The 17,321-nt window shown below is 41.4% G+C and overlaps 1 protein-coding gene across 1 annotated transcript in view; it reads left to right on the top strand.

Moving 5' to 3' along the window:
• The window catches only part of spock1 (SPARC (osteonectin), cwcv and kazal like domains proteoglycan 1), a 601,282-nt gene that overhangs the window by 435,080 nt on the left and 148,881 nt on the right, over positions 1-17,321 (top strand). The window contains exon 7 of the mRNA XM_034180928.1: positions 2,425-2,539. Within this exon, the coding sequence (XP_034036819.1) occupies positions 2,425-2,539 (115 nt within the window). The remainder of the gene's footprint in view (positions 1-2,424; positions 2,540-17,321) is intronic.

The raw sequence follows: 17,321 nt of genomic DNA on the forward strand, positions 1-17,321 counted from the left end.
ACTGTGGAGAGAGGAGAACCTTCCAGAATTACTAATTAACTAATTTTGTGTTAATTACGAATTAACTAATTAACACAAAAACAGAAACACTTTACAAAGGTCCAGAAAACAGTGGAATTAGTAACAAATAAAAAATATTCATTTTTCTGAATTGGAAACGGTTTCTTTCAAGTTGCTATCAAATAAATGGCTCCTTATCACAAGCAATAGTATCACATTAAGAGAGACCATAAAATTCTTTTATCATTGTCTCTGTCTTTGGGGTGTTTGTTATGCGACAAAATTCATAGTCTGTTTTTAGGACAGGTGACAGATGTTGATTACTTATAGAGCTCGTTATTTAGTCTGCAGAATGTTTGTTTTTGTTTTTTTCACAATTGCACTGCCACTTCCCAGAGGTCGCTGTGACATCTGATATTTCATATCATTTGACATGTGATATTTAAGTTCACAAATTCATAGTCAAAATAATTGGCAAACATGTTTTTTTCCTGTTTATTGACTATCCTTTTCCGATTTGTATTTTTAAGATCAATAATAACACCAAGGATTAAATGAACTGCAAGCAGCAGTGGTGGAAAAAGTGAAAAAAGTGGTCAATGTGTGCCGCAGTGCTTCTGCATTAGCATTGATTGTGCTGTTTAACCACGAGTGCTGCTCACTGAAGCTCTAAATAAACTGATAAAAGGTTTTACTTTGCATTCTTCAATTCTTATTTTTGCCTTGCTCCTCATTTAATGATGAAAATGATTTCACATCAACATTGTTTCACGGAGTAAACTTTGCTTTTTATGTGAATGTTTAATTTTGGTTTCTTCTGCAGGTGGCATGTTGTATCACTTTAAGTGCGCAGATGTTGATTTGTGTGTTTCAGCGTGTGCATCTGATGTTTAGGTTAGCTCAGTGTGGAGATCACGTTCAAATTCTAAATCATACTCCGTTTAACTGCAGTCATATTTTTCCCTCCCCTTCCTCCTCTTTGTCTCCCGTTCTCCCTCGTCTCTCATTTCCTCACACTGCTAGTCATTTTTTTTTACTGAAGTGAAACAACATGAGCTTCCTCCATCTATGATAGACAGAGGTGAGGATGGGGCCGAATAGACAGACCATACAAACGCGCTATCAGGCGGCAGGCTGGCGAGCGCATGCCAGCTTGTAAATGTGCATTATGCAGCTGGCGTGCAAAACAAAACACGTGTGTTTCTTTCCTCCTCGCGAGTCAACACTGCGCGTGCTGAACTCTGAATCTTTTCCCTATCTGAGCTGAACGTCTGCTCTGCGTGTAGCTTTGTTTACATCGTCGATAAGGAGAGCGCCCCTGACACAGATGTGCTCGGCGTTGCAAATGTTGCAGTTAAGTGCGTTCTGTGGGATATGTCGGCGAGATTTTGGTGGTGGTGCAAGAGGAGAAAAGAATAACAGTCATCACACCCGAGTGTCTGACAGATTTAACTGCAACAATGTGGCATGTAAACAGCGGCGCCGTGTGATCGGGTCAGAATCTCGTCGGAGTTCATATTAGACACCAGCTGTGGTTCAAACACAACCCATTAGGCCCCTAATGGAGACATGGCCATGCTCGTTTCATGCTAATGATTTGTACATTGACTTTGATCTATACGCTCTATGCACGGTCTTAATTAACTTGGGATTCAGATTTTTTTTTTGTTCCCATGGTAACAAAATGATGTGTGGTCTATCTTCATATGGTTAATTTTTTTTTTTCTTCTTCTTCTCGCTTTTGGTTCCTTTTGTTGTGCACTTCTGTATCTGGCGAAAGCGTGGGTAGTGATGGGTTCAATGTCACCTCTGGTCCAGATTCCGTTGCTTGTTTCTCAATGTCTCTCTCTCTTTCATCCCTACTTCATTTTGTTGTATTAAAAGCCCTCCTCTCTCGCTTTAACTGCCACTGCACCTTTGCCCACGTCTTCCAGCTTGTTTTTTTTTTCTTTTTTTTTCTTCAGTCTGTCAAAAGAAAGTGGGTTTGTGCTGTTAGCCTACTGTGAAATGACACAATGCTCAGAGTCAATGAGCTGTTTTGATCTCTCTTCACCTTGGGACACCAGCCAGCTGCGCATTGCCACCGCCGCGCTAATGTCACAGCAGAGATTGATTCGAAGAAGATGGGATCGACGCTCACAGAGATAGTCCTCATTAAGCAGCTCATACTGCGGAAAACTCAACATTTACTTCCTACTTTTTTTAATGCTCTTCTTCTTTTTCCCCCCAAACTCATTATTTTTCTGCCAGTTTCAGTTAGTAGAATGTAAGAATCTGCCAGCTGGAAAAGAAAACAAACAGCTCGGAGTTTTGCTGCATCAACCGTCAACTTGAGCACAACATGGTGCTGATTCTTCTGCTGTGTGTTTTCTTTATGTCCTTTGTGACTCAGCTATAAAGTTTCCTCTCTGCACCTCTCCGCAGGTCCAGATGCCACAAAGGATCCGTGTCTGAAAGTGCGCTGTCCTCCTCACAAAGTCTGTGTCAGTCATGACTACCAAACTGCCATCTGCACCAATCATAAGCAGCAGCCACACAGGTAAGGCGCAATTATGTTGCCTTTCCTTTAAGGCACTACAAATGATAATATTGCCGCTAGATGTCTCACTAGCACCAGCATCTTAGACCAAAACACCAGTTTCCCTTCTACCATCGAGCAAAAGGAACACCAGTTGGAGCCTTTTTGCCATGCTAGTGATGCATTCACAAGATGGCTGTAAGCGGCATATGGCAAACCAGATGTTCCATTGTTTTCAATGAGTATGATGGAAACATTCCAACACCTATGGCTGTGAGTGCAGTAATCACATACAATGATGGCATTTGCTGTCAAAAGTTAAACATTTTCAACTTCTGATGCAGCAAAAAGTACAAACTGGATGTTGCTTTATCTTTAACAAGAATGAGACAGTCAAAGATGGGTTACACTGGACAACAACAACACCAAAAAGTTTTTGCATGCACTTTGAGAACTGATTTAGAGTGAATTTGGGATGCTAAATCCGAATCTAAGCTCAGATTTCCGCCATCACATCACATATTTTTGCAATCTGCATGTTCCATATGGTTGGATCATGCAAAAGCTGCTCATTCACTGAGTTTTTACGCCACTAATCATAGACAAAAGCACCTTCAAAAGCACAGTTTTTAAACCAGGTTTGTGAAATCTGAACAAGAGCTGTAATATCATTTATAGCGCCGAACAGGTGTGCAATACTGCAGCTTTTGCTTCAATGCTTGACACGAGAAATATGTTTTCATATCTCAAAAAAATGATGTGATTGGCAAAAACTAACACCAGATTTGGATTCAGCACACCCAAATTACCCAAAATCTGTTGAAAAACTCCATGCAAGAAAAATCTTGTTGGCCCCTGTTGTTTAAGAGCAGAGCGTCATCTGGTTTTAATCAGGTGAACATGAGTAATTTGTTTAAGATTGCAGAGAGGAATTAATCTACAACCTTGAGATGGATTATTTAAGTGCGGAGAGTCACCCAGTTTTAATCAAGTAAATATGAATAATTTGTTTGATACTGCAGAGAGAAATTAATCTATAACCTCAAGATGGATTATTTAAGTGCAGAGAGTCACCCAGTTTTAATCAGGTAAACATGAATAATTTCTTTGATATTGCAAAGAGGAATTCATCTATAACCTCAGAAAAAGTGAACTTTTTAAGATGCTATTGGAGCTAGAGCTTCCTGTTTTTAACATAACGCTGCCCAAAATGTTACACACTTTTGTATCATTCAATGAAGTAAATTATTGCCCATGTCATTAGCATTAAAAAATAATGCAGTGCTAAAATACCCTCGGCTGTATGAGCATAAAAATAGGAAACAGAATGTGACCTTTTGCCCTCTTAAAATAGGTCAAGGTTAGACATCTTTGAAATTGCCCAAGGTCATTGAATTTTAAGACTCTGGCAGTAATAGGACCGGACTTATGCTGAACACAGGCGGACGGGTAGATGCTAAGTCTTCGCAATACCCAGTGGCCATATTTGATGACCTAAGGTAAAAATGGCACCTTTATTTCAGCTCCAGTGTTATACACTGAAAAACAATCCTACACTCACCCCACTCCAGTTTTATTCAGTGTTTTGTGGCAACTGCATCAATCAGCAGCTGATATTAGAGGGTGGGTTGAGCCACTGACCAAAGGTGTTAAAATATGGCAAAGGTCTTGCATAAAGAAAGGCTGATGGATGAATGCTGCAGCATGCAGAATTAGTTACTGCGGTGCATAGCTCATTTCACTGAAGTCACTGTTCTCAGAAGATTTCCAGTGTTTAAAATAAAATCTGTATATCAAAAATGGAGACTAGAGAGTCAGTATTTAGTTTCCCAGGTGATCTTTGAATGCAGGAATAAAGCTGTAGATTTTTAGACTTTACCATGCTCTTTGCCATGCTCCCAGAACTCCCTTGTAACCCCCACCCAAGCCCCTTCATCTGAAGCCAGATCCACCTCTGTAGAATTAAATAAGCTACTTAGCTTGGTGTTCAGTGTAATATTGAGTCATCGGTGTGCTTATTGAAATGAGCCACTTGGTATCCATTTAGTGCTGTATTGAGACATTGGCACACCAAGTGAAATCAAGCATTTGACTTTCTTTATTCTGTGTAGTGTAACAACATCAGCTCACTTATTGAAGCGAATCATTCAGCTCCCTGTACATTCAATGTTGTATTGTGCCATCAGTGCCCTAATTGAAACAAGCCATTTGGATCTGTTCACTCAATGTAAGATCGTGCCTTAATCCAGGGGTGCCGCCAGGGATTTTGGGCCCCATGAAAAGAAATCTTACGGGGCCACCCCCATATTTATTTGTCAGTATATAATTGTATTGGGGCAGTGATGGGCACAGTTCAGCTAATCCGATATCAGATAATTAACAAAGCTAATGTTTTTACTATTGGATTAGCTTTTCAGATAAGTTTTAAAACCATCATCGGACCAATATCTTCCGATAATTTAGTTTTCGATAACTTTCAGTCCAATAACATTTTCTTTGCTGGTAAACTTTAACGGTCAAAAACGTTTGTAAAACCTAAAATCAAACATTTGAGTCCGTTTGTTGTGTGTTTGTAGCTACAGAGGGGACTGGCTGCCTGTCGCTTGCTGATGACATCATCATTAAGTGCAAAATGTGATTGGCCGGTCGACGCAGGGAGCATTGTGGGTAGTGTAGTTCAGGTTCACTTTACACATTACAGTGGCTTGTCCACTTGACACAAAAACAAAACAGACTAATTTAACATTATTTTATTTTATTCTTTGTGGCTATAATTTAATCGGCAAGACTCGGTGGGGGAGAGGAGCTCTCATGGCGCAGATGTATGTACAGAGGGAGGGACTTTTCTTCACGTTTAAACACTGTTTTAGATTTTAAAATGTGGATTATTATTCAGATGAATCCCACTGAAACTAACAGGTAAGAATTTATATTACTACGTGTATTTTACTCTGCCAATCAATGATGACAGTGTGTGATCCTTGAATTTACCCCAGAAGCCCCTGCGGCACTTACAATGAAACTGGTTTATCAGGATCCGACAGTGTAATCTGATGTGGCCGCAATGGTTATCGAAGCTAACTTTTTGGTTAGCTGTGCCCACCACTGATTAGGGGCCTCTCTGGGCCCCTGTCTATCATGGGCCTCTAGAATCCTTCTCCTTGTTTTCCCCTTCTCAGCTCCATGCCTTCATCACACAAAAAATGAACCATTGTTTCCCCAACCAGTTCACACAGCTATAGGGAAAGTCAGGCACAGTGGATCAGAAATGTTGTTTTGTGGCAGCATAAACACATTATGCAAAGATTTAGGTCATTCTATTGTGGATTTAATACAGCAAGTTATTGTTTATAAGGCTATGCTATTTATTTCTCCCCAAGTGTCATTTACAGGTGTTTAAAATCGATTTAACATTTTTGATTCACTGTGCCCCGGACACTAATTCACGGGGCACAGTCAATCAGCTTAGAATATAATGAAAAAACACATGTTTATAAAGATTTCTTCAAAATGATTAATATATGCTGATGCATATACGAGGGTAGGCTGAAAAGTTCTAAGGCTCACTATGGTACAGTTAATGCATTAACTGCATCATAGTGAGCCTTAGAACTTTTCAGCCTACCTTCGTACAAACTATAATCCAGCAAACCAACTATGTAATGTGTGAGTGTCTTATATAGTGATATAAGTCCTTTAGAAACTATTATAAATACAGGCTGTGGCACAGCGGTGTGCCACGGCCACCCACGGCAGTCTGCCACCTGCCGTCTGTTGCCCTGCTTTTAATGCCAACACTTTATCTTTGTACACTTAGGGGGTCGTACACAGCAAGGGAGATTAATTGTAACAACTACGGTGGGGTTGGTAGGTAGGATGAGTGTGGCATGTGGGGTTGTCCCCGGGGTGGCTGTGGATGTCTGGGGCTCTGGGGTAGGGGGTCTGCCTCACCGGTTCTGCCGTGATCCCGTGGCCCTGCTCTGGGCCTGTGGGGCCCGCGGTGGGGCGCAGGTGTTGGCACTGGGGGGTTGGCGGCTGCTGGGGGAATGGGGGGCCGTGGTCTCCGTGGGATGGGCCCCGCTCTCGCTCAGGTGGCCTCCTGGTCATGGGCTTTGGTGTTTGGGGTGGGATCCGGGGGGGGGGGGGTGGTTGGGTGGCCCTGCTGGCTGCGCTGGGGGGCCTGGCTGTCGGGGAGCCTTGTGCTCTTCCTGGCCCCGGGTTGGGCCTCGCCTCTTGTCTGGGGGCCGGGCCCTGCCCTCATGTGGCTCGGTGGTCCCTACCTTGTGCTTTGGATTCGGTTGCAGTGGCTCCTTTGCCCCCCTGTCCTTGCCACTACTCGCTCCCACCCTCAGGTGCCGGGGCCCTGGTGGCGTGGTTCTGGGGCTCCCCCTATTTGGGGGCCTATGCCAGCATATATGGGTATTAATGTTCAGAAATGGTTCTGCCAGTGTGGCATTTATCATTACTATATATGCAGACAAGGGAAAAAAAAACTATTATAATACAACGGTCATAATTTTCTGTTCAAACGTGAAAACAGTTGTTTATATACACAACCTATAGAAATAATTAATGGAAAATAATATATAAGCTTCAACAAGTATATATTTGTCATCCACTTGATACTGGGGCTTAGTAATCACTTTCTAGACTGCTTCACTGTGCCTCAGGTACATTTGACACACGAGTCATGTTATCAAATAGCTGATAGTCTGGAGAAGACATACAACATGTTCATCAGTTGAATGGGATAGTCTTTCTCACTAGTAATTTTTTGGGCCACCTTTCCTCTGTTGTGAGAAATACAGAAGACTGAATGTTGTGAGAAAGACACAGGATTGCCACAAATTTACTTTTGATAGGGAAAAAACTGACTTCACTTGCCGTTTAGTTTTACTCTTAATGTATCCAAAACAAAACACTAATTATAAGGGGGATATCTTATGCATCAAATATGGCATAACTGCTACAAATATATAGGTAGTTTTGCAGATATAGCTACTGATTCACTGTGCCCTGGTTTCTCCTACTGATCCATCTCAACACTTTTCATTTACTACCAGAATGCATAATCTAATCAACCATTTGATATCACTTACTGTTTATTCAGTGCAGCATCAACTCATTGATGCACTACCAACTTCACCTCTCTGTTCAATCCATTCCAAACTGAGCCAAATGTGCTTGAATTTAAATGAACAGTGACCTCCCTGTTCTTCAGTGCAGCATCAAGCATTGGGCACATAAAATTAATTGAATCATTTGACTCCCTATTCTGAGTCATTTGACTCCCGAACCAGTTTCATTCAATGCTGCATTGATCTACTGAATCACTACCTGAAGCAATCCATTTGACTCCCTGTTCATTGAATGTTGTACTGAGCCAGTAGTGGTCTATTTGAAATGAAGCACTCAATTCCATGTTCCTTCACTCACATAGTGAGTCAGATATATAATAGAAGGATGAACTCCGGGATGACGCAGTGAAGAACAAACAAACTATAAAAGCGACCAAAATTTAGTAATCCATAAATTAGCCCTCATTCACATAAATTGCAGTGGTTCAGTACAAAAGTAACCTGAAGAAGTGAACAAAGATCCAAAAGAACAAATATTTAATTGAACCAGTGTTTAAGATTATTATTCAGTAAAACAATTTATTTAATTATCACAACATTGGTGACTATAGAACTGCAGATTTAAGGTAGAGTATATTTTAAATTTCCATGAAACGTGGAATTTCATTATGTCTAAATCCTCAAAGACGAGTTTTCAAAGGACATTTTCATTCCAGTGAAGGTTGTTTTCTGTACACTGACATTTGACATTCTCTTAGCAGCTTATGAGACCAAAATCAGCTTCATCAACAGGCACATGTTCTGAACACATAGTATTAATTTTCTTTATATTTGCCCAAGGGACATTCCCCAATTTATTTGTGTTTTCAACCTTGTCATATTGACAGTGTTAGTGTTTTTGTAATTTTCAGTTCATGAAGCATTTTCCTCACTATGCAGCAAGCACTCTTGTCTTTATCTTGGCTTTAATTGATTTCCTCAAATTATTAGTTTCTGTGATACTTGGTTTTAAGACCTTCCCTTGTATTACATTAATTACAAGTCCTATTTGCTGCCTAACATAGCAAATTATTCATCCGAATACTGCATTTTCTCAGTAGCATCGGTGATCCTTTAGACCATGATATTATTTCATCCACGCAAGTTAAATTAATTGCAGCAATTAGCATAACACACATCCAGTGTCTTCTCAGACAGCAAATGCAAACTTTTTTCCAAGATGTCCAAATAAAAAATGTGCAGCTGTGAGTGTAATTTGTATGTGTGGATTTGCTACATCTATTAGAGTTGCGTCACTGTTAAAACATATCTTTTGAAGGATACCCTGTGCACATTTTAGAATTACTGTTTTCATTGGGTTTTGACTGCTATCCATGAACAAATAAGTCTTACTTCTGTTGCAGCTGTGAACCCAAAATATACCAAAGGCTTTTTTGAAATGGCTGTAGTTTGGTCCGCATTTAACCTCCCTCACTGGTTGATAATGATTGACTGCTGGCTTGCGAATCCACATTGACACATGCTGTAATATAAGACGATTATGGTGCCAGCAAGCGTTCATTCACTTGAACCTGTTCCTGCAGTGAGAGTGTTACTGTACCATCAAATCTAGGACTTTACAGATGAGAGCCATATAAATGCCTCAGCAGGGTGTCAAGTGCAGACATATATGAGAGAGAGAGAGACAGAGAGACAAACCAAGGCAAAAATTATGATATTCCTAACAGAACCCAGCCTCCAGTCACACAGATATTTCTTCCTGGATAAGACGGCCCCAGAACACACAAAAAAAACTACACCTATCTCGGAATAAAACATCAGCACTACAGGCAATTTCATCAAAACTGTAAATGACCTGAGAGATGAGGCAAAAAGGGCTTTTCATGCCATCAAAAAGAACATCAAAGTAGACATCCCAATTCAAACCTGGCTCAAAATATTGGACTCCATCATAGAACCCATTTCTCTTTATGGTTGCGAGTCTGGGACCCGCTCACCAACCAAGATTTTACAAACTAGGACAAATTGAAACTCGGCAAGCAGAATTCTGCAAATCCATTCTCCGTGTCCAACGGAAAACGCCAAACAATCCTAGCAAAGCAGAATTAGCACGATATCCACTAATTATTAAAGTACAAAAGAGAGCAATTGAATTTTATGACCACCTTTAAAAATAGTGATCCAGTATGCTCCATAACAAAGCCCTGATCCACAGAGCGACTGTAGAGAGGATGCCCCCTAAGCCAGCTGGTTCTGGGACTCTCTACACAAACACAAGCAGAGCTACCAAACACAAACCTTAGTAGACAAAACCAAATTATAAGAAAACAAAAGAAAACTATATGATGCATTGGAAAAACATAGTAAATTGTAATGGTATTTGGCCCTAAACAGACAGTATTCTGTGGCAGAATACTTGAGCACTGTGACCAACCCAAAGCTCAGGAAATCCTTGACCATGTACAGACTCAGTGAGCACAGCCTCACCGTGGAGAAAGGCCACCACAGGCAGACCTGGCTCCCGAGAGAAGGCAAACTGTGCACTCACTGCTCACAACACGAGGTGAAGACCGAGCTGCACTTACTAACCACCTGCCAGCTGTGCCGAGACATCAGAGACACGTACTTTCCACAGATCACAAACACCCAAAAAGAGCATGGCCAACACTGAAAAACGTCTGTGTCTGTTGAGTGAAGGTTCAACAATGTGCAAACATAGCATCAAGGTTTGTGAGCTGCGTCAACAAAAGAAGGAGCAATGGACATAAACCACTGCAAACCCAAAACAGGAGATTAAACTGATATGTCACATTATGTATGCATAATATAACACATTTTATAGGATTGTATAGTATTGCCCTGAAAGCACAATTGTTACTATTATTTCAATCCCATATCTCCGGTTTTACCACATTTACTGTAGAATATTGTCAGGTTTTAGCCCTGTACCTGCCCCGAATCTGGTTTTGTCCCCCAGTCCTCTGTCTGTTTCCCTCTCTTTGTCCTTCTGTCTGACCCTGAATGTTTATTTTCTGTTTCTTCCACTTTGGTCTTGGTTTTATGATCTGTTACACTTCAGCCACGTTAAGTTCTGTTATAGTTTAGTCTCTGCTTTTTATTTAGTCATACTGTGTTATCACATTACGTTTTGAGGATTATCTGTTACACTTCAGCCACTTATTGAGTTCTGTTCTAGTTTAGTCTTCATCCTTACTTTCTGGTTATTCAGTCACTGTCTTGAGCCACATTTGTAAATCAGGGTTTTCTGTACACTCCTGCCACATGTTGAGTTCTCATCTAGGTTAGGTCCAGCCTTTAATTTTCTGTTCTGTTCCTGCCTTTGTTTATTCTGTTACCACATTTGTATTCTAGTATCATTATTTCCTTATTGTTTAACATTTGTTCTGTCACTGTCATATTCCTCTTTTTCCTGCTTTTGTCTGACACGCCCACCTGTCACTCCACTCTCTCACTCAGCCACGCCTTCTTTCCTGCACCTGCATATCATCACGCCCTGATTATCCTCTGATTTAAACCGCTTGTCTTCAACAGCTCACTGCTAGTTCGTTGTGCATTCTGCCTCATTCCAAGCCACCTGTATCCTGTCATAGTCTGTGTTTTTTGCCGTTCTCGACCTCTGCTTGTCCTTGACCACGTTCTTCTGCCTGAGCCTGTTAACCTGCTTCTCTGTGCCTGAACCCTGCTTGTTTTTTGACTACGTTTTTGCCTTCTCTGATACACCTGTTTGCTCGTGCTGGAACTCTGCTTGTCACTGACCACGCCGCCGCCTCAACACTATCTGTACTGCCGCCTGCCTGCTTGTGACCCTGTGTATCGACCTGAGCCTGTTTTTTGGATAAAGCCTTTTCCTTAACCCACATCTGAGTCATGCATTTGTGTCCATCCGCCCGCTGTGCCTCGCCACCTCAGTCCCTGACAAATATTGTTTACTGTATGTACATCTTCTTAATTTTTTTTTTTTTTTGCTCTATGTAACACTTGCTTTAACAACGTAAACTTCAACCCGGTCTCACGGCAAGTCATGATTCAGCAGCATGAAAGATACTTTAATCTATTGGTTTGTGATATTGTGACGAAAAGCGCCTCATTTTTGTCGTGGCGGCACAAATTCATTCTAATTCATTCCGTGATGGCTGGACAAAATTAAAAGTGAAGCAGGGGGGTCGGGTGGTTATGTTAGGGCAGGGGGAAAGAGTAAGATTAGGTTATGGTTAAGGTTAGGGTTGGGGGTAGGAGTAGGGTTAGTACAACCCCTGGCAAAAAATTATGCAATCACCGGCCTTGGAGGATGTTCATTCAGTTGTTTAATTTTGTAGAAAAAAAGCAGATCACAGACATGACACAAAACTAAAGTCATGTCAATGGCAACTTTCTGGCTTTAAGAAACACTATAAGAAAATCAAGAATAAAAGATTGTGGCAGTCAGTAATGGTTACTTTTTTAGACCAAGCAGAGGAAAAAATCTGGAATCACTCAATTCTGAGGATAAAATTACGGAATCACCCTGTAAATTTTCATCCCCAAAACTAACACCTGCATCATATCAGATCTGCTCGTTAGTCTGCATCTAAAAAGTGAGTGATCACACCTTGGAGAGCTGTTGCACCAAGTGGACTGACATGAATCATTGCTCCAACACGAGAGATGTCAATTGAACAAGGAGAGGATTATCAAACTCTTAAAAGAGGGTAAATCATCACGCAATGGTTGCAAAAGATGTTGGTTGTTCACAGTCAGCTGTGTCTAAACTCTGGACCAAATACAAACAACATGGGAAGGTTGTTAAAGGCAAACATACTGGTAGACCAAGGAAGACATCAAAGCGTCAAGACAGAAAACTTAAAGCAATATGTCTCAAAAATCAAAAATGCACAACAAAACAATGAGGAACGAATGGGAGGAAACTGGAGTCAACGTCTGTGACCGAACTGTAAGAAACCGCCTAAAGGAAATGGGATTTACATACAGAAAAGCTAAACAAAAGCCATTATTAACACCCTAAACAGAAAAAAACAAGGTACAATGGGCTAAGGAAAAGCAATAGTGGACTGTGGATGACTGGATGAAAGTCATATTCAGTGATGAATCTCGAATCTGCATTGGGCAAGATGATGATGCTGGAACTTTTGTTTGGTGCCGTTCCAATGAGATTTATAAAGATGACTGCCTGAAGAGAATGTGTAAATTTCCACAGTCACTGATGATATGGGGCTGCATGTCAGGTAAAGGCACTGGGGAGATGGCTGTCATTACATCATCAATAAATGCACAAGTTTACGTTGATATTTTGGACAATTGAAAGGATGTTTGGGGATGATGAAATCATTTTTCAAGATGATAATGCATCTTGCCATAGAGCAAAAACTGTGAAAACATTCCTTGCAAAAAGACACATAGGGTCAATGTCAACGAGCAGATGTGATTTGATGCAGGTGTTAGTTTGGGGGATGAAAATTTACATGGTGATTCCATAATTTTTTCCTCAGAATTGAGTGATTCCATATTTTTTTCCTCTGCTTGATCTAAAAAAGTAACCGTTACTGACTGCCACAATCTTTTTTTCTTGATTTCTTATAGTGTTTCTTAAAGCCAAGAAAGTTGCCATTTGAAATGACTTTAGTTTTGTGTCATGTCTGTGATCTGCTTTTTTTCTACAAAATTAAACAACTGAATGAACATCCTCTGAGGCCGGTGATTCCATAATTTTTTGCAGGGTTTAATAGTGAGTTAAAAAAAAACCCTGTCATGAAAATTTGACTCATTTCGTGATGGGAGCACGAAAAAAAAAAGTGAGACTGGGCTATAAACTTATGTTTCTCATGTCAATAAAGCTCCGCGTCACGTCGTGGTGTTTTAGACTCCGCGTCGTGCATTCAAACCGTATAATGCACGGCTTCTCATTGTTTAATCCTTACGTATATAGTATATATTTATTATTCAGCTTGTAACCCCTAAATGGGCCATCCATGGCTCTACTGTCAGTTTTAAAAAGCCCACTCCAAGATTTAATATATAGATTTAAAAGATATGTATTTTCATTAAAAAAATTATGTTGAGGCAGGTTTAACAAGCATCATAGCAAGAAAGCTAACAAATGCAACAGTTATACCACCAATTAACATTAGCTCTTCATTCATGACATGGATACCCGAGAGATCGGTGTGTGAGTATAAGCTCCAATATCAGATTGCTTATAAAGGGATATTGGTTTGTTTGAAACACTGAGCCACAATAAGAAGTGAGAAGATTGATGATTGTGAATACTTGTAATTATCTATGATAGCAGCAATAATCATTTGGGTTATGTCATGATGCCTGCAGAGAATTTGAACATACTACATGTAACAAAGTAGAGCTTGTAACTTAAAATGATTTAACTGCTTTGATTAACTGGATAGGAGGGGCTTTAAAATACACCTTTGTTTTTTCTTTGAAAAGTAAATTTAACAAGTTTTCAAAGAGGCAAAAACTCTTACATACAAACATAACACATTAAGACACACATAGGATACACACATTCTCTCTCACACACACAGAGACACACACAGTCAATGCACACAGTAAATGAACCTTTTCTACATTTTTTTATCAGTTAATCACAACGAGCAACAGATCCATGTACAGGTACCATCACACACCCACAAAAAAAACAAACAAACACATGCACACAAACGCTCACTCATCTTCAACTGCTTATCCAGGACCAGGTCGTGGGACAATGGAGGGGACCCCAAACTTCCCTTTTCCTCTCTCTCTCCAGGGGCATGAGGTGAGGGAAAAAATCTTAAGAGCAGTGAACCTCAGGAAAGCTGCTGGCCCTGATGGTATTCTGGGGGCCGTGATTAAAGCATGTGCAGATCAACTGACAGGGATCCTCACCAAACTCTTCAACCTCTCCCTGACATGCTACCATTCACACGTGTCTGAAGGCCTCCACCATTGTCCCTATCCCCAAAAACCCTGCCACAGGAAACCTGAAGGATTACAGACCCATCACCCTGCCGTCTGTAATCATGAAATGCCTGGAGCGATCAGTCTCCCAGCACATCAGAGACTGCCTCCCTCCCTCTCTCAACCCCCACCATTTTGCTTACATGGCAAATTGGTCTAAAGAGGACGCCATCACCCTCACTCTCCACACAGCACTAAGCCACATGGTGAACAAGAAGAGCTATGTGAGGATGCTCTTCGTGGACTACAGCTCAGCATTTAACACCATCATACCAGACATTCTCTTCACCAAACTGCTGAAATTACAGATTTCCCCACCCCCACTCCCACCTGTAACTGGATTAAAAATTTTCTGCCCAGCCATCCACAGTCTGTGAGACTCAGTCCCCACCACTCAGCACTGGTTCCCCTCAAGGCTATGTTCTATGCCCTCTACTGTACACCTACAACTGCTCTCCAACCCATCCAACCAACCACATCATAAAATATGCAGATGATACCACAGTGATTGGACTCATCTGCAACGGGGACGAGACAGCATACAGGGTTGAGGTGAAGAAACTCACTCTGGTGCTCAGAGAACAACCTGACCCTGAGCGTTCATAAGACAAAAAACTCATCAAGGACTGAGGAAGAACAGACAGAACTAGAGACCTTTCTACAGAGAGTAGTGACATGACAAGCTGAAAAAAGTGTCATGTAATTCATGGTGCAATCTTGGAGCCAAAATAGTGTTTAGTGTTAAGCTGTCTGCATGTAAATCTGCATCACAGGAGACACCACACACCCTGCCCACCCCCTCTTGACCTGTTGCCATCTGGGAGACACTACAGGTCAACAAAGTCCCACACCAGTAGTATGACAAACTGCTTCATACCCTGGACCATACGTACTGCAAACCATGGACACACACTCACCCACAGACCTACTCCCATAATCCCCCCACCCCTGCCTATCTCGGCTTTCAGGTGGCTTACCAGTCGAGTGAGTATAAGAGAATTGTGGAGAGCTGAGCATGTCCCAACTTGTCCTCTAACACTCCAAAACAGAGGTGTTCTTTGTCTCGCTCCATCAGCAAATCCGTCGTGACACGCGAAGCCTCCGTGCGGCTTTCCATGACAAAATCTCTTGTTAAAAGTGAAATCTGCCGGAAAATGGCTGATGTCCAGCTCTTGTGATAACCAGATAAATTGCACACGATGGTCCCGGATCCATACAGCCATCTGTTTAGAAATGAAATGGTTGTTTCAGCCTGTCAATTGCGGCTCGGAGCACGGCGCGCCATGCGCCATTGTGGGCCGTCCTTAAAGCGGTAGTAACACTCCTTAATCTCTGTGAAGCCCATAAAATTTTCACCGAAAGCCATGTGAATTTTCCGAATGGTTTCCAGCTTGCCTGTCTCTAACAGTTTCTGAAAAAATTCTGATGGAACAAAGGCCAAATCATTCTGCCATTTCTTCGCAATGAAAAAACGACGAGAGGGGTGGACCAGTGCTCACTCAAAGCCTGCCCACGGCGAATGAACGCAACCGACAGGCGTGAAAAAACTCACGCATGTGCACGAAGGTTCACGCTTGGCTGACGTAAAAACATATGAATCATATATTTTTTGCATAAAATAGAAAAAGTTGGATACTTTTCTCACAGACCTCGTATTTACTCATTTTGAAATGGATGCCTGCAAACACATTTCAAAAAAGCTGGGACAGGGGTAACAAAAGACTGGGAAAGTTGATGAATGCTCAAAAACACCTTTTTGGAATATTCCACAGGTGAACAGGTTTAATTGGAAACAGGTGAGCATCATGATTGGGTATAAAAGGAGCATCCCCAAAAGGCTCAGCCGTTCACAAGCAAAGATGGGGGAGGATCAGCACTCTGTGAACAACTGCATGAAAAAAATAGTCCAACAGTTGAACATCAATGTTTTCTCAACGTTCAATTGCAAGTAAATTTAGGGATCATCATCTACAGTCCATAATATAATCAGAAAATTCAGAGAATCTAGAAACTTTCTACACGCAAGCGGCAAGGCTGAAAACCAACATTGAATGCCCGTGACCTTCGATCCCTCAGTGGCACTGCATTAAAAATCAACATCATTGTGTTAAGGATCCATGTGGGCTCAGGAACACTTCAGAAAACCATTGTCAGTTAACACAGTTCGTCACTACATCTACAAGTGCAAGTTAAAACTCTACCATGCAAAGAGAAAGCCATACAGTACATCATCAACATCCAGAAATGCCACTGCCTTCTCTGGGCCCGAGCTCATCAAATTGGCAGACGCAAAGTGAAAAAGTGTGCTGTGGTTCTGATGAGTCCACATTTCAAAATTGTTTTTGGAAATCATGGATGTTGTGTCCTCTAGACAAGAGGAATAAGACCATCCAGACTGTTACTAGTGCAATGTTCTAAAGCCAGCATCTGTGATGGTATTGGAGGTGTGTTAGTTGCCCATAGCATGGGAAACTTACACATCTGTGATGGCATCATTAATGCTGAAAGGTACATTCAGGTTTTGGAGCAGCACATGCTGCCATCCAAGCAACGTCTTTTTCAGGGACGTCCCTGCTTATTTCAGCAGACAATGCCAAGCCACAGTCTGCACGTGTTATAACAGCGTGGCTTTGTAGTAAAAGAATGCGGGTACTCGACTGGCTTGCCTGCGGTCCAGACCTGTCACCCATTGAAAATGTGTGGCGCATTATGAAGCGCAAAATACGACAACTGAAATACGGACTGTTGAACAC

This window comes from Thalassophryne amazonica, chromosome 11, assembly GCF_902500255.1.
Source record: "Thalassophryne amazonica chromosome 11, fThaAma1.1, whole genome shotgun sequence".
Lineage (NCBI taxonomy): Eukaryota > Metazoa > Chordata > Actinopteri > Batrachoidiformes > Batrachoididae > Thalassophryne > Thalassophryne amazonica.